The 25,655-nt window shown below is 41.2% G+C and overlaps 1 protein-coding gene across 2 annotated transcripts in view; it reads left to right on the top strand.

Annotated features, from left to right (window-relative positions):
• The window catches only part of HCN1 (hyperpolarization activated cyclic nucleotide gated potassium channel 1), a 296,887-nt gene extending 283,736 nt beyond the window's left edge, over positions 1-13,151 (top strand). For both annotated transcript variants that reach the window (XM_075932483.1, XM_075932484.1), the window contains 2 exons: positions 4,077-4,241; positions 9,623-13,151. In XM_075932483.1, the coding sequence (XP_075788598.1) occupies positions 4,077-4,241; positions 9,623-10,440 (983 nt within the window). In that variant the 3' untranslated portion in view covers positions 10,441-13,151. The remainder of the gene's footprint in view (positions 1-4,076; positions 4,242-9,622) is intronic.
• Positions 13,152-25,655: the final 12,504 nt, after the last annotated feature.

Here is a 25,655-nt window from a genome sequence, read left to right on the forward strand (position 1 = left end):
CATACTAGGTGTGTGGGTTATATACTTCCCCCTAGCTGAGGAAATGCAGCTAGAGCTTCAGAGACCCAGTTGAGATCCCAGACAAGCCCCCATTTGTAACCACCACCCAACAGATTTGAACTTGGGACTTCTGGAGCTTAGTGTAGGAGCCTCCATAGCTTGAGTTAGAAAACCAACCTGTTTTCAGTTTAGACTGTAGAGCTCTCTTGTGCTTATCTCTTGCTGTAAGTGATCTAAGTGCCATTACATGGGACAGTGAGCCATACTAGTTGTATGGGTGGGTTACATCAGCAGCACAGAAGTAGGGATGGCACAGTGTGGTTTTGCCAGCCTTAATTATGCACTGCTGCCCATAGAGCTGAGACCTTAGTCAGCAGCTGCCACTTTCCGGGTGCCCAAGTCTGGAAGCAGCAGCACAGAATTAAGGGTTACAGGATATGGTATTGTCACGCTTACTTCTGCACTTCTGCAGGTAGGGTGCTGCCTTCATAGCTGCGCACACAGCCAACAGTACAGCCATCACTCTCCAGTTACCCAGTGCTGAAGGCTGCACAGAAATAAGGGTGGCAATACCATGGCCCTCCCAAAGAAACCTTGTGATCCCCCTTCAACTTCTTTTTGGGTCAGGACCCCCAATTTGAGAAACTCTGATCATCCCCCCACACCACCATGAAATCTGGATAGTACAGAGTAAAAGCACACAAAAGGCCAGATTTCATGGGAGGACAGTACAAGATGCATTCTGCATGGCTGTGAATTTGGTAAGGCCCTACTGATGAGATAGGAGACCAGCAGGTGTAGGGAAGGAGTACAAGGAGCTAGGGATGTAGGGAGGAGCATGTAGCTGGTGCATGGGACACAGATGGGAAAAGACAAGTCACTGGAGGGCAGTCCTTGGATGGTAAACTAGATTCAGGAAAAGTCCCTGGATTGGGGATTGAGTGTTGGGGGCAGTCCATGGGTTGGCAGCTGGATCCTGGAGAGGGCAGTCCCTATGGGGTTGTATTACACTGGAGTATCTACAGGGCAGGTATGTGTGCTAGCCCAGTGTTGGGGGTATCTGGATGCTGAAGGCACAATTCCAGGTAGGCTGGGTGATGGTGAGACATTACCTGAGGCGGGGGAAGGCAGTGTAAGGGAGAGGCTGGGGAATAGTCCCTTGCTAAGGTGCTGAGTGAATCAGGGTAGACAGGGCTGCTCCCATCTTTGTAGGCAGGCTTCACAGCTGTGCAGCACACAAGTGAGGGTGGCAATATACCATGCCATCCTTACCGTTATTTAATTTGAACACATTTTGACATATTTTGCTAATTTAAAATGCTCTAGGTAGACATTTGCCCATATTGAAATGAAAGGTACTATATTGATTTGATTTATATTGCTGACATATAACAAACACTAAACCTTATTTGTTTTAGATTGATAAGTAGTATGTATAGTATGTGGATGCGGCCCACATTACACACAGCTTTATACGCAGACCATAATGGTGAATAGGTCAGGAACCACTGACCTAAAGAATCTCCAAATGAATCTCTGGCTGCATTCTACCTGCTATCAGCTATCGAACCTCCTACCCTTCCAGTGGGGAAATTGTGCCACCAGAGCACAGACTACAACTATGGTATCACTTCAGGATATTTCCCTTTTTGACATCTGTAAGACAGCCATGTGGGGCTTGATTCTCATGTTTGCATAACATGACCCAGTCAAGGAATCCTTTGCTGATGCCTCCTTTGGGATGGCAGTCCTCTGCTCAGGTCTACCATCTACACCCTAGTACCCTCCTCCTACTTATGGTGATCATGCAAAAACCATAGTAGGATCACACATCTCAAAGAACCTTCAGTTATAGGTCAATAATTGCCCTTTTATCCACTGCTGGCTAGTACTGGTTATTTCTAGGAGCCAATTTGCCCCTTACACTCATTATTTTTCTTCTCTTTGCTCCTTGAAAAGGTCTTCCTTGTGCTACTCTGAACTACTAAAGAGCAAAGTCATTTATTTCTTCTCTATTTAATTGTTCTTAGTTACATCATTCAGGCATCTAGAGATGCCCATCAAGAAAGTCTCCTATGTGTTGTTACAGGAAATTCTGCTTGCTGACTTAGATTTGTAACTCCACATATTTTACACTCAGTTTTACATGGTGCAGCTATAGATGTACCTTTGTTTGGTCAGGTGTCTTTGGAAATGTATATTGTGTATGTGTGGAAATTGACCTACTTATTTAAATACTGACATGTAGGAAGATAACTGGTGAGCATCACTCATTTAGCCTCTTAGTTTGGATTGTTGCTCATATGCTTTAGCATTACAGATCATCAGTATGAATGCGCATAATCCTTAAAACATCTGTAACTTAAAATTTTTACTGCATATGTTACTTTGACTTTTTTTAAAAGTACATGTGCATTGTAATTGATCCACTTTCCATATATTTTGAGGTGTATTGTGCCATCTGTGAAGCACTCCCATGACATCTAAATACAAAATGATTCCCATTTAATTAAACTGTTGAGTTAATCACGGTTATGTAAAAGGTGGACTATAAAAACAAATGGTCGTCGCTTGTATTTTTTAGTGCTTTCAAATAGCGATTTCTCATTAGGACTGTGCTTAGCATTTGTTTTATAGTGTTCCAGGGACCAATTGTCCGAAAAGATTGTGTAATTACAGTAAACCTACATAAGAATTGAAGTACAGATTCATTGCTGCCTAATACCTAAAATCATTAATTGGAACTGAAGAAATAGTTAAGAATTGAGGAAGAAAAATAAAAGTGTTTGACACTTTCAGTGTCAAAGGGATGGTGACGTCTCGTGCCAGCCTCAGATGAGAATATCAGTGTGTGCTGGATCACAGCCCTTTGCCTTTTATACTAAAGGACACTTCTGCTTCTTCAAGCTATTTACAAATATTTTCTCCATTATTGTTTATATAGTATAGTCTTGTTAAACCAGTTAAATATTGAGAAGTATTGTGACAACTAGGCACCAGACATGGTATATATTTGTTATTCTATTTGACACCTATGAGACTCATTTAAGTTATGACCACCAGCCTCCTGTCCCACAGCATTGTAGGCCCTGGCAGGCTTGTTGCCAGGCTTGTTGCCCTGGCAGGACCAACTCTTCTGGCCTCCAGTTCCCCAGCCACAGGATGAGGTACATTCCCTCCTGTCCCCACACCAGCTCCACCCCCAGGCTCCTGACCAGGGCGACAGTTCCCTGACTGTGGGACTGGTTCCACTCCAGCCCCCTCGCCAGGCATTTGGACACCAGTTCCCCAGCTGCAGGACTGGCTCTGCTTCTAGGCCCCAGCCGGGCACTGGGGCCACTGGTTCCAAGCCACTAAACCGGCTCCACTCCTGGCCCCTGCTTGGGCTCCATACCTGTTCCCCAGCTGCAGGACTGACTCCACTCCTGGCCATGGGCAGGGATCCACCCATTGCCCCCTTCAACCACTGGTCTCCCAGCCACCCAGCAACATCTTTGGTCCTGACAGATCACGGATGTTGCCGGGTGATAGAGTCCTGGATCAGTGAGGTTCTACCTGTAGTAAACTTAATTAATAGCCCACATTTTCTCCATATTAATATTCAAAAGTTGTAACTCTTATAACCATTATTAAATGTTTGTATTATATGTATTGTAAGCATTAAATTGTGCTAGCAAACTTGTTGGAATATTAACCCAGTCCCTCCACGCACATGAATCTTTCTACTGAAATCAGCAGAACTACTTGGGCAAGTCAGATCAGCAAGATACATTTGAAACTGGGTAGATTATTTTAAACATATTGAGAAGCATCATGTAAAAGATTAATTGATATGTACATGGTTGGAAAAAATAAGCAAAAACTGTTGCCTTTCAGTCACACTGATTTCCTTCAATTTAGAGAAGAGAACCTTCAGAATTACTCTTGGAACGCTGATAAGCAGCAGCAATGAAATTGGTGCTGTGTACTGAATTTTTATTTGTTATCACCAAGTTGCTTTCTAATTGTGAAGTTTCACATGGTTCACTGACCTTTTCATTTCCTCTGTGTGTGTCTTTGTGTTTTGTCCTCTTTAGAGATTTGCCTTTTGACTAAGGGCCGTCGTACTGCCAGTGTAAGAGCTGACACATACTGCCGACTCTATTCCCTCTCTGTGGACAATTTCAATGAGGTTCTGGAGGAGTACCCCATGATGAGGAGGGCCTTTGAAACAGTAGCCATTGACAGACTGGACAGAATAGGTATTATTTTATTTAATATTTGACTTTATTCTTAAAACATTATCTTTTTTTCTGAGTGGAAATGTAATATTCCAAAATTAAATCCTTTTTTTTTAATTACTATATTGTTCGACTGCAGGAAATGTTCTGTTGACTTATGAATAAGAAATGTGGTAAAACAAGAAGCTCTGCAAGGTTGTTATTAAATAATAAAAAACACTTTACTTCACTCTTTAGAAAGCTCTTACAAACTCCCCTGAATTTTTTCTGTACCTTAATTATCATGCAAAAGCGACGAGGAGTCCTGTGGCACCTTATAGACTAACTGAAGTGTAGGAGCATAAGCTTTCGTGGGCAAAGACCCACTTCGTCAGATGCATGCATCTGACGAAGTGGGTCTTTGCCCACGAAAGCTTATGCTCCTACACTTCAGTTAGTCTATAAGGTGCCACAGGACTCCTCGTCGCTTTTGCAGATTCAGACTAACACGGCTACCCCTCTGATACTTAATTATCATGATGATTATAATTGTTAATTATGTGTTGTGCTGTTAATATATACTCCATTGTCAGTGCTATATGTTAGTGAAAATAGATAATATGCCCCTGCCTCGTATAGTTTATACTCAGAAAAAACAATGCTGAGATGAAGTGAGTGTTTTCAGCCCCCACAGAAGCTAATGGGAAATGAAGCCTTTCTATGCTTTGCTTGAAGGTCTCATTTACCTCACAAGTGGAGTGCTATGCATTTGACTTCCAAAGATGCTGAGAACCGACAATTTGAATCGAAATGTTTGTAGTCTGCAGATATTCAGAAAATCAGTTCCAAGATATCAAGTAAAAAACAAAATGATGAGGTAGAGTCTCTACTACTTGAAGTCTTTAAATCACAATTAGATTTGTTCCTCAGAATTATGTTCTAGTTCAACTGTGGTTGAGGGCTTAAAACAGAAGTCATTTGACCTTTGTTATGCAGGAGATTAGACAAGATTAACACAGCGGTTCCTTTTTGTTTTAAAATCTGTGACTCCCAGAGGGTGCTGGGCACCTTGAACTCTTACAAGCATCTTCTGTGATCAGATCCTCACAGAATTTATATTCAGAAGGGTATTGCAACTGGAGCTTAAACACTTCACAAAAGGAGTTTAGGTTTAGCAATCTCTTCAAGTGGAGATTATAGGGAGCTTGAAGTATACTACTGGTAGGAGTGCAAGAATCACCATGGAAGAAAGTGTGTAATACCTAAAATATGCTATGAGAAACAGGCAAAGTATTCAATATTTATAACATATCTTTGCTAATAATTAATCAGTCTATACTGCAAAGTTAATTTGAAATAACAGCCGTTATTTCGAATTAACTTTAATAGCGTCTATACATGCAAACCGCTATTTTGAAATTAATTTGAAATAGCAGAGCGCTTAATTCAGATTTGGCAAACCTCATTCTACGAGGAGTAACACCAAATTCGAAATAGCTATTTCAAATTAAGTGCTGTGTAGACACTTAATTCAAAATAGGGGGCCTCCAGCCCTTCCCAGGGAGCCCTGGTGGCCACTCTGGGCACAACCAAGAAAACTTACTCTCCTCTCCCCCAACCCCGGACCCATTAAAGGGGTAGACCCTGGCCACAGTGCTTGTGCCAGTTCCAAGCCTGCCAGCCCAGAGCCAGCACTGGCCACCGGGGCCCCTGACCCAGTGGCCCCAAAACATGAGCCAGCAAGCCACTGGCAGCCAGCCTTCCACCGCTCCCCAGGAGCAGTCTGCCAGCTCCCAGGAGCCTGACAGGGGCTGGAGAAGGTGGGTGCCATCCTGGTCCAGGGTGGAGAGCATGGACCTCATTCAGGTTTGGGGGAGATGCCCCCAATATCCATGATCTCCACACTAGATGGAGGAATGCGGCCGTCTATGGCAGAATAGCTGCCAGCCTGGCCACCAAAGGCCGCATGCGAACCCAAGAGCAGATTTGCATGAAAATCAAGTTGATCCAGCGAGACCCCCCAACCCTGGGTCCTGAGCTTCCCCTCCCCCTTCTTCACCTTGCTTTCCCCTTCCACTTCCCTCCTCCCAGGTTTTCCCCTCCCCTCTCCCACTCTCTCTCTTCCCCTCTCCCACCTCCTTTTCCCAATCTCCCCAGAGGTTCATCCCCCTCCAGTTTTGTTCTATAAACCCAGTTTCTATTTTTGAACATACATGTCTTTTGTTTGACATCAGGAAGAGGGGCTAGGGAGGGGTACATGGAAGGACATGAGGGAGGAATGGGGCAAGAGCCCCGAGGGGGAAGGATCCCGGTGGGATGGCTCTGAGGGCTCTGAGGGGTGGACGCTCTACCGCAGGGTCTCCTGAATCCTGACAGCCCCTTGATGGAACCCCTGGATGGCAGCCTTCAGCAAGTGCAGCCGGGCTGATGGCAACAACTCCACGAGACACACCGGCATGCCCAGAGGCAGCTCTGGCTCCATATGGCTGAGTGCTGTGGTGTCCCGAGTGTGGGCACTCAGGGCACTCCAAGCCAGGACTGCTTTGCTGTCCCTCATCAAGGTAGACAGGCAAGCGAGGAACCCTGAGAACTGTCTGTCCGGGGTGGGGGTAGGATCCCTTTAAGCATGGAGCTCAGTTAGCCTCAGGCAGCATTCCCACACACTGAGTTCTAACCTGATGCCCTGCCAGCACTAGTTCTGGCCAGCCTTAACTTCAGTTCAGGATCCACTCAGTATGGACGCGCTATTTCAAAATAGCAAAACGCTATTTCAAAATAGTTTTTGTATATAGATGCGTTATTTCGAATTAGTTTAATTCGAATTAACTATTTCGAATTAAGTTAACTCGAATTAACACTGTAGTGTAGACATACCCTAAGGGCATGCCAACACAGCAGGACTAAATCTGAAATAAGCTACCCAACTTGAGCGGCATCATTTGTGTAGCTTAAGTCTAAATAGCTGAATTCAGCTTTTGGTGCCATCTACACAGCAGGAAGTCTGAGAAAGAGCTCTCTTCCTTTGACTCCCTAACTCCTTATAAAATGAGGGTTATGGGAGCTGGAGTAAGAAGTCCTGCAGCTCGCCATTATTTTGAAATTATATCAAAATAACTGCTTGTAGTGTACATGTGGACTATATTATTTCAGAATAATGTCAGCTATTCCTAAACAACACTGCTGTGTAGACGTACCCTTAATGTGCAGGCCTTCCTCGCTATAAGTCCAAGATACATTCCAAAAAACTTGGACTTATAATGAAACAACTTAAAGTGGGGAATTTTTTCCCACAACTGACTTCCATTTGCACAAATTGGGGGGGGGGGGCGTGACTTAAAAGTGAAGAATGGGAGGACTTATAACTCATCAGTTCCTACAAGCATTAATGACATTAATGTGGAACAGATTTTACTGGGGCGACTTATAGCGGGGACACCCTGTATTTAAAAATATTTGTGCCAACATTTTTCAGGCGTAAAAAGGGTGACAAGCTTTTGAGAATGTGCTGCACTGAGTTTGCAAAGCAAGATTTTCAAGCTCTTTTATTCTGGGATCATATCTTTATTTGTGTCTTGCACAGAATTAAGCATGTGATCAATGCTTAACAAATAATAAATATGGTTAATGGTAGTATTAAATAGTTTCTATTAATGTAAGATCAGCGATGATAAAAATAATATAAATTCTCATATAAAAATAATAATTGAGTTGGACTTGTTATTTCTGTATGGCTTATTCAATTGCTACCGTCTGCACCTTCACAGATGGGCAGAACACTTTCACAGATGGGCAGGACAGTCATTAGGCAAACCATAAGCTTTGGGAGAGCCCAGGTGTTCAATTTACAGCTATCTTGTTACACAGCCAGGTACCAGTGAGTTTATAAGCAGTAAGTTATAAGGTCACAGGTATTTAGAGAGATTACTTCTCTCAGTCTGGTAGTCACTAGTTACAAATGTCTACTAATTATTTCCTGGAAATGTGCTAAATGTAAAATGTATTTATAATTTATGTAACAGTACAATGTTCAGGAAGTTAGGACAGCTTGATAATGAGAGAGATTATTTTTGTATATTTAGTCTAGTTGTGTTTTCCACCCTCAATTGATAAATTGTCATGGTTACATGTTCAAAATAATTTTAATGATGATGGTACATTATAAGTAAAAGAGGTACCCTTCTGGCACAGAAAGTTCACATCTCAATGCACACTGTGGTTAGGGCAGGCAGTTCAGCTGCAGAGCATCTGGAGTGTGTAGCAGCGTCAGTTGATCTTGGTTGTGTGCGCATTATGAGTGTTACTTCAGAAATACCCCTACCGTGTTTCAGCACTACTCCACAGCTAGGAAAGAAGAACACTTTCATCCTTCACCCTTTAGCCCACCCTGTATGCCGTGGGCTGATGCCAAGAACTTGAGTTGTGCTGCATGACTGATAATAGACTTTGTGTTCTATCACAGTTTTAAGACACTTTGCATGCTCTCATTCACTGAGGCTATGTCTAGACTACACTGATCTATCGGAAAAAGGTACGCAAATTGTGCTCCGCAATTTGCATACTTTTTTCCGATAGTTTTTTCAGAAGAGGCTTTTCTAAAATTTGGCCCATCTACACTGGGCCAAATTTCAGGAAAGCCGCCTCTTTCAGAAGAGCCCTTCTCTGTGGAATGAGGAAGACAGGGCTTCCAAAAGAGCGCATCTGCCCTTCCACAAAAAAAAGCAGAAGAGCAGACATGTTTCCTGGACACAGCAGAGTTTTTCCGGGATACCCCTGGTATCCCAGAAAAAGCCTGTAGTGTAGACATAGCCTGAGTGCAAGAATCTGTTGCTGGTCTCCAGACCTGCTAACCCATCTGCGGTTAAAAGTTTCATAGGAATAGCTGAGTTAGACTGTAACTTAAAAAACAAAACAAAAAAATAAAAATAAAAACTTAAAAAATGAGTGGTCCTGTAGCAACTTAAAAACTAACAAAAATATAGATAGTATATGAGATTTCGTGGGCACAACCCTCTTCCTCAGGTGAATGGATCAAAAGGCACAACGGGACAAATATAAAGCAGAAAAAGAGGGCAGAAGGGGAGGGGGATAAAAACCCTGTCAATGGGTGTCCAATGCTAAATGAGCCTAATAGATTGGGTGGTAAGTGTCCAATACTTAGCTTCTGACGGCATTTGTGTGTTGAATATAGTGGCCCATCCAGGAAATGTCTTTGTTTGGTCCTTGAGTAAAAGTGTCAAATTTGCATACGAAGGCCAGTTCTGCAGTTTCTCTTAATAGTTGGTCTCTGAAATTATTCTGCATGAGAAGGGCCACTTTTAGATCCATTAATGAGTGTCTGGGCAAGTTTAAATGTTTCCCAACAGGTTTCTCTATGTTACCATTTCAAATATCTGATTTATGTCCATTGATCCTTTTTTCTAAAGGAAAGAAGAATTCACTTCTCCTGCAGAAGTTCCAAAAAGATCTCAATACTGGTGTTTTCAACAATCAGGAGAATGAGATCTTGAAGCAGATAGTAAAACATGACAGAGAGATGGTGCAGGCTGTTGCTACAGTTAGTCTACAGCAAATGCCAGCACTGAATTCTAGCTCTTCAACTACTGCATCATCATCCCGAGTCAGGACACAATCTCCACCTGTGTATACTGCAACCAGCCTGTCTCATGGAAACTTGCATTCTCCAACACCAAGCACCCAGATGCCCCAGCAGGCTGTCATTCTTTCTCCTTGCTCTTATACTACTGCAGTCTGTAGTCCACCAGTACAGAGCCCTCTGGCAGGTCGAACTTTTCAGTATGCATCCCCAACTGCTTCACAGTTGTCACTGATGCAGCAGCAGCAGCAGCAGCAGACACCTAGTTCATCACAGAAAAATGAAGTTCACAAGAGTACACAAGCCCTTCACAACACTAACCTGACAAAAGAGGTGAGGCCTCTCTCTGCCTCCCAGCCTTCATTGCCCCATGAGATTTCCACTTTGATTTGTAGACCTCATCCAACAGTGGGAGAGTCTCTAGCCTCGATTCCACAACCTCTCTCTAGTGTCCAAGGTGCAGGTATGCAGGTTGGGAGCAGAGGCTCTGTCCCTCAGAGAGTTGCTCTCTTCCGTCAGATGTCTTCAGGAGCAATTCCTCCTAACCGAGGCGCCCCACCACCACCAGCTGTTCTACAAAGAGATTCTTCCACAGTCTTAACCACAGATCAAGAAGGAGACAAACCACGATTTGCTTCAAACTTATGATCCTTGTTCACGGACGTTGTCATAAACTGAGAATCATCCCAGAAACTATTTTAGACTGTTTCCTGATAGACCCTGAGAACCTACTATGAAACAAAATATTTTAGACAACTTTGCCCTTCATAATGAATAAAAAGTATAGGTCAAAAATAAATTTAAAAGACTTGGTTAGAATTTTTTTCTTACAATCTTAAAAGGAGTCTAAATTTTGTTGTAATATTTATTTTTAATGTGTGTTGATATTAAGTATCTAGTGTATTTCTTAACTTCTGAAGAGATGTCCTATTTCAGTGAGGGGAATGGACAAAAACAAAACAATGATAATACACTTTATAAGCTAAATGACAGTATTATTTATTCCAAAAAACAAACTTAAAAAACCTCTCAAGCTAGCTAGGAAATAGCACCTATTGGATAATAACTTTTAACTTCCATTAATTGCATTTGTGTATAAAAATTGTAAATAATTTATCATGGAAAATCAGTCAGTCAATCTCCCATTTTATGGGTCTGGATTTCACTTCTAGTCAAGAGTAGATTGAAAAAGAAATATACTCCAGTCATCTGCAGTAGAAGAACTAGCATTGCCATTGCTTTGGATAATTCTCATATCAAAACATGTAAATCATTCTGTTTCAGAAAACTGGGTGGACTGCAAACTTCACAATGCAGAAGACTTTTATGAAAACTATAAATATTGTCATTGTAAATAACTTTTTAGATCCAAACAAAATAGCTGCTGTGTGGTGTATCATTGCAAGGTCTTTGTTTAGGAATTTAGTTTCAGCTCTTCACTTCATAACTTACAATTTTAATATTTATTAAGTCTAAGAGCAAGACAACTGTTCAATTGTAATGCAGTGGCTTGAAACCTACAATGTTACTTTTACATGCACTGTTTTTCTGCAAAATTGTACGCTTGATCCTGCAAACTGCTTGTATTTCACCAATATCATCACTTTTCTCCTTTCTTTCCCTAAATAGCATCTGAAAATATTCCATGCATGCTTTAAAAAAATAACAACAAGAAACACAGGTTCAGTCAGCCACTGTAGGAAAAGACTTACAGTATGTCCTTGACTTTAGAAAATGATAACATTCATTAATTGTCTACCTTAACATTTCCTATAATGCTGACTTTGAATCATTCTTTTTAAAATTAGAAATGAGGTTTTTCATTTAAAGGATTATTTGTAAGCCACAGCTTGATTTAGACTTTCAGGGGCTTTCTATGTCTTCACTGTAGTTTTGTAGTTGACTGTGGTGTTAATTTAAAAGAAATAAATAGAATATAGCAACAAATCTGTCTGGAATTGCACGATTTGCTCTGTGTATATTGTAATTAAATGGATAGTATATCCTATGGCATGTATTGTCAAACATAGCCCATAGATATGAGGTTTATTTTTTTAAAGTCTTTAAAATAGAAGGGAAAAGGTGACAGGAAGCAGGGTTAAAGCATACTGTTTTGTGAGTGTTTTCTTTCGTTTGCTCAGATAGTCACATTATCTTGTGATTAGACAGCCTCTCCACAAAAAAAATTATGTAATTATCATTTGTGCCTGATGTGTCACAGTAAAATAGAAGTTGAAACCGAATGTCATAATTAAACTATTATTGATAGGCCAGCACTATGAAATATAATACAAAACATATAACATATTCCTTAGGAAAATTCAAGTTAACTATATGAAAGGAATGAATTCAGAGGAGGAGTTTTTGCCATTAATGCTGATTATTAAAGATCAGAGATAGAATTAAATAGCATCACAAACTGCACAGTGACATGCATTCAAATTAATGTGAAAGCCAAATAAATGGCCTGAGGCTAACAGAGTTTGAATCCATGTTGCCTGTTATGCCTTTTTACTTAAACTGGGTCCATAAAAATTAAAAACAAGCAAACAACTCTTTACAGTTTTTGCCAACTCATACTCACCAGTACAAAGCAATGTAATTATCCCATTAATATGCTGCTGACATTAATTGGCATGATCAGGAATAGCGTACAAGGAAGCAATTCTTAAAAATGTTTGAAGCATTATGGATACGCTGCAAGACCATTTATTTATCAGTACAATGTCTCTTATTTTATTTTAATACTTATAATGAATTATATCCAGTTTGTTAAAATCATATTCTGATCCTTGAAACTATTTAAGGTTTACATTTGATAGGCATAATGGGGTTAGTAGTGAAATATTTTTATATATATATATATATATATAAAATTTTATTTTAAGCACTATGAAGAAACATTAACTTACATGGTCTTTCAGTGAAACCATAAAAAAAACTTTTTAATGACTTTGTAATAGAGTGGACAAAATCTAGGGTTTGTATGTTAATTCAATAACAATGGTACAGGGTATACAATTATATACATTATATATATGTATGAATGTATATATACTTAGGTTAAGAAACAAATGACTCACATTCCTGTAATATAAATGTTCATTGCTAGTTCCAGAATTGACCTATTTTCTCTGTACATAAATAAGCCCATATGTATGGAATCTCACATCTGTACAGGATGAAATGTATTAATGAAAAGGTTGGATCTCACTTTGCTGGGAAGACAATAGTTTAACTGATTCTTACAATGACTGTATGATCAGGGATGAGGTAGATTTTTTTCTTTTGTCTTTGCTCAAAGCCATAAATATATATACAAAGATTATTAATAAATTGAACAAAATATATACAATGAATATTTGATTTGATCTGATATGTTTATAGCCAAGCATGTCTTGTTCTACCATGAAATAGAGGATGTATGCTTTATTCCTTTTGTAGCCCTAACTTCTGAATTAATATGCAGCTGATATAGGAAAACATGAGTAATTATGGAGAAAAGATGGGGGAGGTAATAGCTTTTATTTGACCAACTTCTTCTGGTGAAAGACACAAGTGTTAAAGTTTGCACAGAGCTTTTCTTCAGTTCTGGGCTGTGGAAGCTTGAAAACTTGCCTCTTTCACCAATTTTTAGATCATTACATAAATCAGTGTTTCAATATAGAAACAAAAAACATTTTTATCATAAATCAGGCATCTGTGCCGTAAGCATTGTCTGATAAATTCCAGCAGATGTTATTAAAGCTGATGGCACTCTTTGTTGTGAGCTGCATATTTGTTGGATTTTGCTTTTGGTTAACAAATTGTCCAAAAGTAGATCATATGCATTTGGTAAGATACAAACCTATGTGAAGCCCGTGGGTTTTCACAAGCCACATCAAGTGCTACTTTGCATATTTAATATTCTGAATCTTTGTGGTGGGTCAGGTAATATGGTTTCTGGACCATGATTAGATGACAAAATCATTGTAGCATTGAAACTATCACAATAAGGTTGGATAGTATTGTACAGGAAAACAAGGTAGCAGTTGGATAATTGGATAGTTGTCTGCATTTTTTTTATAAAAGAAATAGCTGGCTATATATGAACCACCAGGCATAAAAATATATGGATTCCTTCCTTACTGAGGAAGAAAGGCACAACAGATTTATGGACCATTATATACTTTATATTTAATTTCCTCTTCACACAAACATCAAGGTCTGATGGTTAATAGGATGGGGGATGATGAGGAGGAAATGCCAAAGGATATCATCTAGGAACTTTCTCCAGATCATTCTGTATACAGAGAGGGAAGAGGGGCATCTGCACCCATCCACTGACAGAAGCACACATCCATCCTCAAAGCCTATGATTTCTGTAGAGTCTGTGCCCCTCCGTTGATTCAGGGCACTACTTCAATTTTTTTACAGCACAGCCCTTGATTATGGCTGTTCATGGACCCGTCTTGTATAGCTGTTTGTTTTTCATGAGGAAAAGGGGATGTTGAAATGTTAATACAGCCACAGGTGCTAGTGTCCATGGGGCTGATGAGGATCTCATTCCAGATGTGAGGAGCATTGTCAAGTACTCAAGTCCAGGCCTACCAATAATCTGGGGGTTAAGGAGTAATGGCCTTCGGCACTTTAAATTGCTGCCAGGGCTACTCAGGGCAGCTTTGAGGACTGATCAGGTGTGTGCTGGGCAGTGCTGACTGCCCCCAGCCCCACTCCTCCTTGGAGTGTGTAGCTGCCCCTCACCTTGCCCAAGGGGCCAGTGAGGCTGTTGGCTCCCCTGCTCATGTCCCTCTTACATTTAATGTCTTAATTCCAACTCGCAGACGTACTTCATGAACTTGGGGTGGGGTGGAGATTTACTGTTAAATGTTCCATCATTTCCCATATATAGTTTTACAGCAATATTGCCTAAACTGAATGAAGTATAGTTACAAATTGATTTCTAGTTTTCTGATCTCTATTAATATACCTGGAGGAGAGTGTGAGAAAGGTCCATGAACTGTGTCCACCATGTTCACTTTGATCATGTTTGCTATTCATCACACATGTATTTTTCAGTTCAAACAATATCCTTCAGCAGCCTCCATTCAGTTTGAGCAGCTCAGAGTGACATGAATTACTGCTGAAGATGTGGCCCATGTCTCAGGAGCTTTGGGCCGAAAAACAAGCATTTATTTTCCCCACCCACAAAGTAGATACAACCCCCACAGAAGATATTGAATTGAATCTGAGTGATGTTATGCACACAAAAAATGGGACTCGCCTGCTGATCAGGACTCCACAGGGGTTGTGGTTATGCTTCCTGAACAGCTATGGCATGGGATCCACTTCAGAGAGAATCTTTGGATCTGTAATCAGTTCTCTTCTATGTCTTTATTTGCAGGTCCTCTGAATCACCTGTTGGCCTGTGAGAATGACACCGAGGAGCCACTGTATGGTAGAGCACAACATATTATAATAACACCATTGAACCATTAATCATTAATTTGTTAGCAAGGAAGTATTTTTCCTCAGAGTCCTTGGCACCTTACACTGCAAACCGGTTATATATTCACTTTACACGTCTTTGCTATCTGGTACTCCTGACAACACTGTGGAGTAAATTCAGCTGTGGCAGATGCAGTTGCACTTTCTTCTGACTCACTTCAATCCCCCTCCCCATCCCCTCCCACAAAAAACCCAAGAAAACTATAAACTAACTGTTGATTTCAAAATCAAAACTACCTTCACTCATGGTATCAGGTGTATCTCTAAGGGGCCAAATTCTTAATGCTGTTCTATGTAGGCTCTTTTGCACTACTCTTCATCACAGAACCTCCACATCTATGTTATGTTTCCCCAGGAAGGTGGCTTTAAACAAGACCCCTCATGGTTTCATTAGCATATCTGGGGAAGAATGTGTACCAGGTCCCAAAGAAACTGAACAATGATGGGAAGTTGGGAATCCTCCCTAGGATCTTAGGGTTGAGTCCATTTCTCTATTGACTGCTTAAATAAAAGTCTGCTTCAAGGATCTGAGTAATCTTTTTACCCACTAATCTTTACATCTGCCTTTGCTATTGAGTCTGCTGCCTCTGCCTTGCCTTAAATACTGTATCACTAATAGACTGCTGGCCAAGGAGGAAATAAATTTGAATCTGAAATTCAGGAAAAAAGCAATCTCATTAATTGATGATGCATAGGAACCAATTTTTTCCTAAAATATGTAGAAAGAGCTTCCTCAGCATTTTAGACATGTACATTCAGCTGTTATCTGATGTTTTAAAAGCCACTGTTGCCAAATTCACAGCTGCTGGGTTTTGGAACATGGAGGTCCTGATCTTGACATAATAAGACAATAATCGCTGTCAAAGTGAGGGGCTGATGTGGTATATATGAATAATACCATGGCCTTCCACACCAGAAATGTGAGTAGCTTATATTGGGGAAGTCATATCCGATAGCAATTCAGCCATTAAATACAATTCCCCTGAAAGATGCTCATCAGCAGAACCTTACTTAAGCTAATTTATAAATTGAACTTGTTGTGCATTGCTTGTCCTCAGGGAAAAAAAATCCATGTGATTTCTTCTTTTGAGTTTTTGCTAAAGCAACAATCCATGGACAAAAGAGAAATGTATGATCTAAACCAAACTGAAGGTGGTGAAGAAGGTTGTGTTCATATCACATCTAGGTGGAATAGAAGTCAAACAATGAATTAATTATGTACCAGGCACAGTTTATATCAGCGAAAGAATAGTTCAGTGCTGAAAAGGCAATCAGTGAGCACCTGTTGATGTAATGGAAACTGAGTCTTTAGGTGTGACTGCCTTTCACAAAAATTGCTGTCCCTTATCCTAACTCCCTCATGCAAGTTGTAAATAGGTCTTATCTTCACTGTTGTTTGTAGTATTATTAAAGTGCAGTTTAAGCACTGGGATGTAGCGACAGCTTTAGGTAGGCTATATTAGGGTTTCCCAAAAGGAAAAATGAAAACACGTAACCCATATCTAATACCATTTTATTTATAACTAAAGTTCTGGGTGGTGGATTAGTTTTCTGTCTTATAATATGCATACCATGTTGATCTGTTTTCATTAGACCTAAAGAAGCAGTAGTTCTGACTAGCTCCATGTTATCTGATCCAAGAAAGCTTATAACAAAATTAAATGTACTAATTTTGTTTGGTTCTAGTTATAACATGTTTATTTGTCATGGTTTTTTAAAAATGATATTTTGAGGGAGCCAGTAATGATCCACAATATCATGAACTCTGGTCTTTGAATGGCATTTCAATTTCTGATGGAACAATCGTAGTAAAAGGAAATTATACATATTCAAGATATGTAAATGGCTTCCTTGAGACAAAAAAACAGAAAAAACTTTCAAAAACAATGTAGAAATAGAAAGATATTTGGCTTTCCTTTAATGGAATACTGAATTATTTGGATTTAATATAATTTAAACAGATCAAAAACATCCTGTCAATTTTCTATATAGAGATGCATTTTCATATTTGCTAAGTTTTACTCCTTGTCCCCTAGTTACATATGAAAGAATGAGTAGGAGACACTAACAACTAAATATAGAAGCAATTCATTCTTTCTCTGAACTAACTGGATGATCTCCTGGTAAGATTAGGCTGCTAGCCTGTTAGGACTAATTGGTATGATGCCTGTTAGGGCTTTTTCCTTCACCTTCCCTCCCCCTAATTCTTGTCTTACAGACCAAAAACAAAAGCCTAAAGTGCTGGCGATATCATGTTTACTGGGGTTAATCAGGCAAGCATATTCATAGCTGTCTTGGGAATCCCTTACCTAGGCAGTGTCTTGAGTGTGCTGGTTTCTTTAATTTCCATTAATTTAATTTCCAGGTCAATACCCCTTGAGGTACATCTACACTGCCACAAAAGAACTGGCCCAGGTCAGCTGACTTTGGACTCGCAGGGCTTAGGCTGTAAAGCTAAAAATGTCAGTGTAGATATTTGGGTTGAGGCCAGAGCTGGATTTCTGAAGCCAATGAGAGAGTTGGTTCTCAGAACCTGAGATTTATCCTGAATCAAATGTCTACCCTGCAAGTTTGAGTCCCAGTGCCTGAGACCCTTGAGTCCTGCTCTACACTATAGACTTAAGTTGACATAAGGCAGTTTATATTGACTGAATTCAGTAAGTGTCTGCTAAAATGCAGCTTCCATCAACAGGGCCGTCCTTAGCATTTATAGGGTCCTACACGGTACTATTAAACTGATGCCCCTATGCCCACCAGCAGCCCGGGTGGTGATTTTTTGGAGATGTGATTTTACAATCTTCAGTAGTTCTAAAGCAAATTTTAAACAAAGGTACTGTTGACTAACACAGCAAATTCAGAAACGCACTGTACATACCTGGGGTTGTCAAATGCCTGTTAAACGGCTTCATTAGCACCTGAATGGCTCTTTCATAAGCTGAATGTTCTGGCAATAGGTCTGGCAAGCATTTTCACTTTTAAGTTCACTAGATCCGGAGGAAGCAGAAGCCACAGAATGGGATTAGAAAGAGGAGGGAGGGTAGACATTAAGACCCAGTGACGCCCTTCATTTTTACGTGCCCTCTGCAGCCACATATGCTGCCTACTGGTAAGAATGGCCCTGTCCATCAATGTAATTTGCCCACTACTCTGACTTAATAAATAAGATGTAGGACTTAAGTTGATGCAGTTAGGTTGACATAGTGTCAATGTAGACATTGTGTTGCTTACATCGACCATTGCTGCCTTTCAGAAGCCTTCCCACATTGCTCCACATTGATAGTTCAATCGGTACAAGCACTCTTGGTGAGGACACACACCACCGACACAAGGATTGTAGTGTGAACGTATACAAGCAATTTAATTACTACAGTGACTGTAAATTAATGTAACTTAGATCAACTTAATTTTCCAGTGTAGACAATACCTGGAACTCAGTCAGTCAGTGCAGAGAGGAAGCACTTCTAGAGCAATGATACTCAGACTGAGATTCAGAAGCCACAAGTGGTTCTTTAATATGTCTCTTGTGGCTCTCTACAGCACATGATCCTAAAACAACACGAGATTTAATTATTAGTACTACAAGTTATACCTCTCTTAACCAGGACTCCCTGGTTCGGCAACATCCATGGTCCAGCATGGACCACAGATGTTCCTGGACCTCTGAGCCAGGAAAAGGAAGGCCTGGCTGCAGGGCAAGAGAACTGTAGCAGGCACAGGTCAGAGAGTCCAGTGTCATGGATGGGGAGTGGATGGCACAGCGGGGAGTCTGTCCCCAGCAGTGGCCAGGGTGCTCCAGCCCCAGCCACGGAACTCTGGCTCCAGCCCCACTCTGGCTCCAGAAGCTGGGGAGCTCCAGCTCCAGCTGCAGAGACAGGCAGGAAGCTCTGGCCACAGCTCCAGTGACAGCTGCGGAGCTGCAGCCCTAACCCTCTGTCCCAGCCCTGGCTGCAGAGCTCCAGCCCCAGCCACAGAGCCAGTTGGCTGCGGAGCTCTGCCCCAGCTGTGGAGCTCTAGACATGCTGCTCCAGCCCCAGTAGCAGCGGGGCCAGCAGCATCTAGAGAGCTCCAGGGAGTCTGGGGCAGCAACAGGACAGTCTGGAGCACTAACCCAGTGGCAGCACTAGCCAGGAGGGGAGGACCCCCCCGGTCCAGCAAATGCCCTCATTCGGTCGGGTTCTGTGGGTTGGAGCCCCAAAGTGGGCCATAATTCCATTTTAATGAGGTTGCCAGGGCTGGAGTTTCACTTGCTGTGTCTCAGGGCTGGGGTCCAGGGCTGAAGTCCGACCCTCCCACTGGCTCTGATGCCCACTGCTGGGGCCAAAGCCCAAGAGCTTCAGCCCTGGGTGGCGGGGTAGTTACAGGGCCCTCCATCGTGAAGTACCTGGGCTTTGACTTTGGCGCCCTGCACATAGGGCTTGGGCAGGCTCAGGCTTGGGACTCCACTCTTAGGGTCCTGCAGTAATTTTTGTTGTGAGAAGGGGGTCACAATACAGTGAAATTTAAGAATCCCTGTACTATAATAAATGAAACAATGAATTCACATATTTGTCTCTTTTGGGTAATATTCACTAGTTTGGCTGCTGACCCACCGAGGTATTAGTATCACTGCTGTAGAGCCTTCCAAATATTGTATTAGTACCAGCTTCAGACTACAACTATCTCCACACGTACAGTTTTTTCACTGATAGTTGTGTTAGTGATAGGAAAGCGCTAAAAGAAAAATGCTCTTCTTTATTTACATGCTATAATCACATGGCATGGCTGAGAGAAGAAAAGGTTTTACCTTTATCACATAGTGGAGGTTAGGCCACATCTATGCTAAACAGAGGACGGATGCTGCAGAGGTCAATCTTGCGATTGTTAGATTTAGCATGTCTAGTAGGGATGCAAAACATGAGTGTGAATAGCAAATATAGCTTAAATGGAATAGGGAGCATTCACACTTCTTCTTCTGGCAGGTGAAAGGCAGAGAGCCTCTGGCCACTTACTTGACGCTATCTTTTACATTGTCATGTCAAAGGATCCTTTAGTAATTCAAGCATAATGGGCAACATTTTTAAGTTCCTATTGCAGAATCTTTATTGTCAGTGATGTGCAACCCAACCCACTTTGATTTTCAGATCCCAGGGTGAAAATCCAAAGCTTAATCTTTTCCATCCATGTGTGGACTTTTGCCTATCCATGTGAGGAATAAATTTTATTATGTGCACTGAGGCATGTGCAAATGCATGTGCAAACCACCAGGAGAAACACAAATGTGGGTGTCAATGCTCTGCTAATCAGCTGGGCGGCATTGGAATCATCTGAGGGCCGCACAAGTGCAGAGTTTACAGGGAATGCTGCTTGCAGTAGTGAGGAAGATTCCCTTACTGTACTTGTACACCGTGCGGATGCATGTAGCCAGACAGACCAACCCCCCATATCATCCATCTTATTTGCCTCTCTGAAGCATACAGGGCAGAGAAGGAGCAGTAAAATCAACATAGTCTATACTGGCTCATCTGATCCTGAGAAGCTGAAAAAACAGATATGTGGAGAGAGAGCGATTAAGTCAATAAGCTGGCCTCGAGGCTGCGAGAACTGCCCCGGCTGGCACCCATGTTGATTTGAACACACACACAGTCCCTGGGAGAGGAATTTCCCACTGAGAAAAGAATCCCCAGTAATTCCAATTTAGTTATCTCTCTTACAAGTGTAAATTAAGTTCACAACTCCCTTGTAAGAACTGGTCTCACAAAAGACAGACCAGCCCCATTTGGCATGACAGATAAGAAAGAGAAATACGTGACCCCATGAGTATAAAGGTGGTACAGCAGCACACTCTCTTTTGAGTGTCATTCTACCCTCTACCTGCTGGTCGGGTTAGGTGTTTGACCTCCCGAGGTTCTATGGGGACGCCCACCTCGTATTTTCGTCTTTTCTAGGAATTGAGGGACCGGCCCTGGCCTGACATGCTGGAGTCGAGAGGCACAGAAGGGGGTAAAAATTGTACCTGGATGTGGTCCTCTGTCTTAAGTGTACACATAGAAAGAGTAAGCTGTTACTTGGTACCATTATTTCTATTTTTCTATCTTTATCTTCTTTGTAACCATTTTTAAGATCTATATTTTGCTAGTAGTTAAGAAATAGAGCAATAGCCATTGTAACCATATGATTTATAAGCTTCCTCAATAAACCTGTAACTGTTTAAGTTTTAACCTGACTCCTTCAGTTGCTGTAACAGAACCAGGCACAATTTAAAAAGAACTTCAGCCGGTCATTAGGGACAGTATAGGAAGAGCTTGGGTGTTTGGATTTGTGTCACACCCAGGTGGCAAAATCCGTTGGGGCACTTCTCAGCCTCCCCGAGGCTGCCCACTGCGAAGGAATTACGAATTCTAGCAGCTGAAATCTGAAGTGTAATAAGCTCTTCCTGTACACTTATTGGGGGTGCCCGTCAACCTCTTCCAGGTTGCCCACTGCAAGGGACCCCGGTCTCAGCAGTTGAAGTCTCGGGTGTATAGCACGTACACACTACCCTGACCGTCGGCTGACAGTGCAGTGGAAAAATCACAGGGAGACTATCAACTTGAAACTCCACAGTACCATTTTTACAGTCCCTTTTCTGGTGAGAATCACATTTTTCAATTGCAAGCAGTGGGCAGCTTAATCTGTGTTTAGGTGCCTGTTTCTTTAAATTCTCCCTGCTGTACACAGAGGCTAACTGAATATGTGCAACTTTCTCCAGCTCAGTGGAGCTGAAAGGGACAGCAGGAAGAGCTGCTCTCAACCTGGCTTGCTGCCCAACTGTGGAGATGAGAGAGAGCTGGTATTATTGAGCTACCCCTTCAGGAAAGAAAAATAAAAACAAAAGCTTGATAAAGTGCTTATAATCTCTACAGAAGGACCAAGCAGCCACCACAGTGTCATTGTCATTGTCATTGTCATTGTCTGATAGATAGTAAAGGCCTGTACAGAATTCAGACACTGGTTTTCTAATTCCTTTCACTTGCTTGCTGATGGTAAAAGCACCTAAAATTTCTCGCTGTGTGTAAAGCTGCCTGCTAGGATATGAGCTGCTGCAGGAATATCATAGGCTTATTAACATACAGCTTGATCCTGCAAAGTGCCTCTGGAACAGTTTTTACCACAGCACCTCACAGGATCAGGCCCAAAGATTGCTCATAGATGCAGTGATATGCTAATGGCCTGACTTTCAGAGGTACTGAGCAGCTGCTGCTCCAACTGACTCCTAAAAAGCAAATAATTTGCATTAATTTAAATAATAACTAGATCATCAATGACTGGTGCCTCGTTTTTGCTTGGAGATATTTTTTACTGTTGTTCAGGCTGAACTCTAACACCTGAGTCATCGCCAGGTTACATATGCACCAGGAATTGTCTGAGTCTATTTATTTTTGTGACTAGCATTCAGTGCTACTTCCAAAGCATGGATTAAACAAACAAACAAGAACCCCAAAGCACCCTGAAATATAAGACCAAATTCTACAGAGCAGGTGCTAAGAAGGGTGTAAATTAAATCCACATATGTAAAATGTTTATGTTCTATGAAATAAATCCAAGCTAAGATTCTATAGTACAAACTGCACATCTGTGACAGGTAGAAAGCCATGGTAGGTGGGATAAAATGGATTAGACTGTTCTTAATTGACAGTCTAAGTATCTTGCCCCATCTGCTTTATGCAGGCCAATAAGAAGGCTATTCACCACACACTACTTGTCACAGGCAGTTTGCAGAAGATTTTTTTTCTTTCTCTTTCTACATTGTTTTCTCTGTGGCAGAGCTGCACACAAAGTTGTAGCAATTTCACTAACCATGTGATTTTTATACCAATTTATTTGAGCAGGTTTGGCTTCACATGAGGACTCTCATACTATTTTAAACTTGTCTTATTGTTGAATAACTTGCATTACTACATTTATGGTTCAAGCTAAACTACAACCAGTTTTAAATCTATAAGGCTGTGTCTAGACTGGCCAGTTTTTCCGGAAAATCAGCCGCTTTTCCGGAAAAACTTGACAGCTGTCTACACTGGCCGCTTGAATTTCCGCAAAAGCACTGACTTCCTACTGTAAGAAATCAGTGCTTCTTGCGGAAATACTGTTCTGCTCCCGTTCAGGCAAAAGTCCCTTTTGCGCAAAGCTTTTGCGCAAAAGGGCCAGTGTAGACAGCTCAGATTTGTTTTCAAAAATGGCGATCGGGGCTTTTTGCAGAAAAGCGCCTCTAGATTGGCACGGACGCTTTTCCGCAAAAAGTGCTTTTGCGGAAAAGCCTCCGTGCCAATCTAGACTCTCTGTTCCGAAAATGCTTTTAACAGAAAACTTTTCCGTTAAAAGCATTTCTGGAAAATCATTCCAATCCAGACACAGCCTAAAAGTGTCCACACAGAGATGTGTATCAATTTAAGCAAAATAAGTTCTTAAATCAATCAAACTCCCAGAAGTTAAAAACCATCTCTCTCAGCTGTTCAATCCACCAGACAAAGCAACACTTTGTAGCACCACATACTACAGTTGTCACCAGTTAGAAGAATATATACAGGATTGACATTTACAGAAACATACACTATAACTGCATGTCAGCAAATATGCAAAACATATTTTAATTTTGAAGTGATATTTTAAATTATAGCAAACCAAATATTTTTGTAATATGTAAAATATAAACCAAGGTTTTCAGAAGTGAGTAATGATTTTGAGGTATTTACAAATTTAACTGCAGTAATTTGTAAAATATAAGGCTCATGTATCAGTGAGATTTGTGAATTTTAAAATACATACATTGTAAAATGCATAATTATCAATGTATTAAAATATAAATAATTATCATATTTACTGATGATTAAAGGGAATATTATCCATTATATCCAGATAATGCCATATTTTCTATACAGCATCTAAATGGAAGCTGAGTTCCTTTGAAAATCGGGTCCCAGTTGTGAGTAGAGAACACTTGAAATTCTGTTCCATAAAGAGATGTAAATGGATCTATATGTGCTTTAGACAGATTAAGTTACTTCCACAAAGTGTGTAAATCTAAAGGAGGATCCTGCAATCACTGTCATGCAATCAGGGAATACAACAAGGCATATAATGGTTTGCGTAGTATATAACTTGGTGACTGGCAGGTGAACTGCAAAGCAGATGTTCATTTTCCATTGCAATAGCAATGGATTTACCATTGGTGTTCAGGATACTAACATTCTTGAATATAAAGGTAGAAATAAGCTGCATTCATTTAATGGAGAGCATATTGGTTAAGATCAGTTGACAGGAAACAGTTGGTAGCAATGTGAACTGTTGGGGATGAGATTAGCCAGCTAGTGAATACAACAGACTTAATCAAGATGCTTATGGTTGGATTGCCATCTGGCCAGTTTTTAAACTTGCCTGCCTGCTTCTTTTGTACTCTCCTGCTGGTAAAAAAATGTAATCTTCTAGGTTTTCTTTTTTGTGTTCATGAATGTCTTGCCCTCTTTTGCCTATAGTTACATCATGATGTGAGGCTCCACACATCTAGAAGCCATACCTGTACAGTTACCAGATAACTGGTTGCTCCAGCCTGCCAGCCAGTAGCCACTATTGTATAATAATTTTGTGCTCCTCTTTTCATGATCTGCTATGGACACAGTCCATGGCAGTTGTGCCTCAAGTGTTTGACTGAGATGCAGCCTCATGGCTCCTGATTGGCTCCTTGCTCTATATAAACCCCAGAGACATTCCAGGAAGTGTCTAGGCAAAAGTGTGGCTCTTCTGTAGGTATCATGACTATTCTCGCACCTTGTTCCTGAATTCCCAGCTTTGAACTTAGCTTGATTTGGACTTCACTTGCTGATTTGAACCCTGAAACCTGATTTAGACTCTGACCTTTGATATTGACTGTGGTCTGGATCAGACTACAAACTCCTCTACCAATCCCACCCTTAAGTTTGCCCCTGCTCTGACACTTGGCCCTGACTGCCTTTGTTAGCATCTTAATACACAGGTGGAAGCAGGGCTGATACCTGGTTCCTGGTCATGTCCGGTCTACACCTGCAGAAACTTTGTAGACTCCTGTCAGCGCTGTGGAAGTACTGAGGAAGAACTGCTCCTTACCAGGAGAGGTAAGGAGCAGTGTGGGGAGACAGGAGCTTCTGGAAGGGACAGCAGAGAGGTATCTTGAAAGGTCTCTAGAAAGCAGAAGGATCTGTTTTGTTGGGATGGGGGACCGGGGTCTGCCTCAGAAGTAGAAACTCTAAACGTGTAGGAGTGATCATATGGCAACGATCTGAAGCAAAGCAAGCTGGTGGGGAACATTATGAAGAAGGTGAAACCATGAATATAACATGAAAGCAGAAAATGATTCTTACTAATAATGAGATAAAAATGATCATCTG

Source organism: Pelodiscus sinensis, chromosome 6 (assembly GCF_049634645.1).
Source record: "Pelodiscus sinensis isolate JC-2024 chromosome 6, ASM4963464v1, whole genome shotgun sequence".
In the NCBI taxonomy this organism is placed as follows: domain Eukaryota; kingdom Metazoa; phylum Chordata; order Testudines; family Trionychidae; genus Pelodiscus; species Pelodiscus sinensis.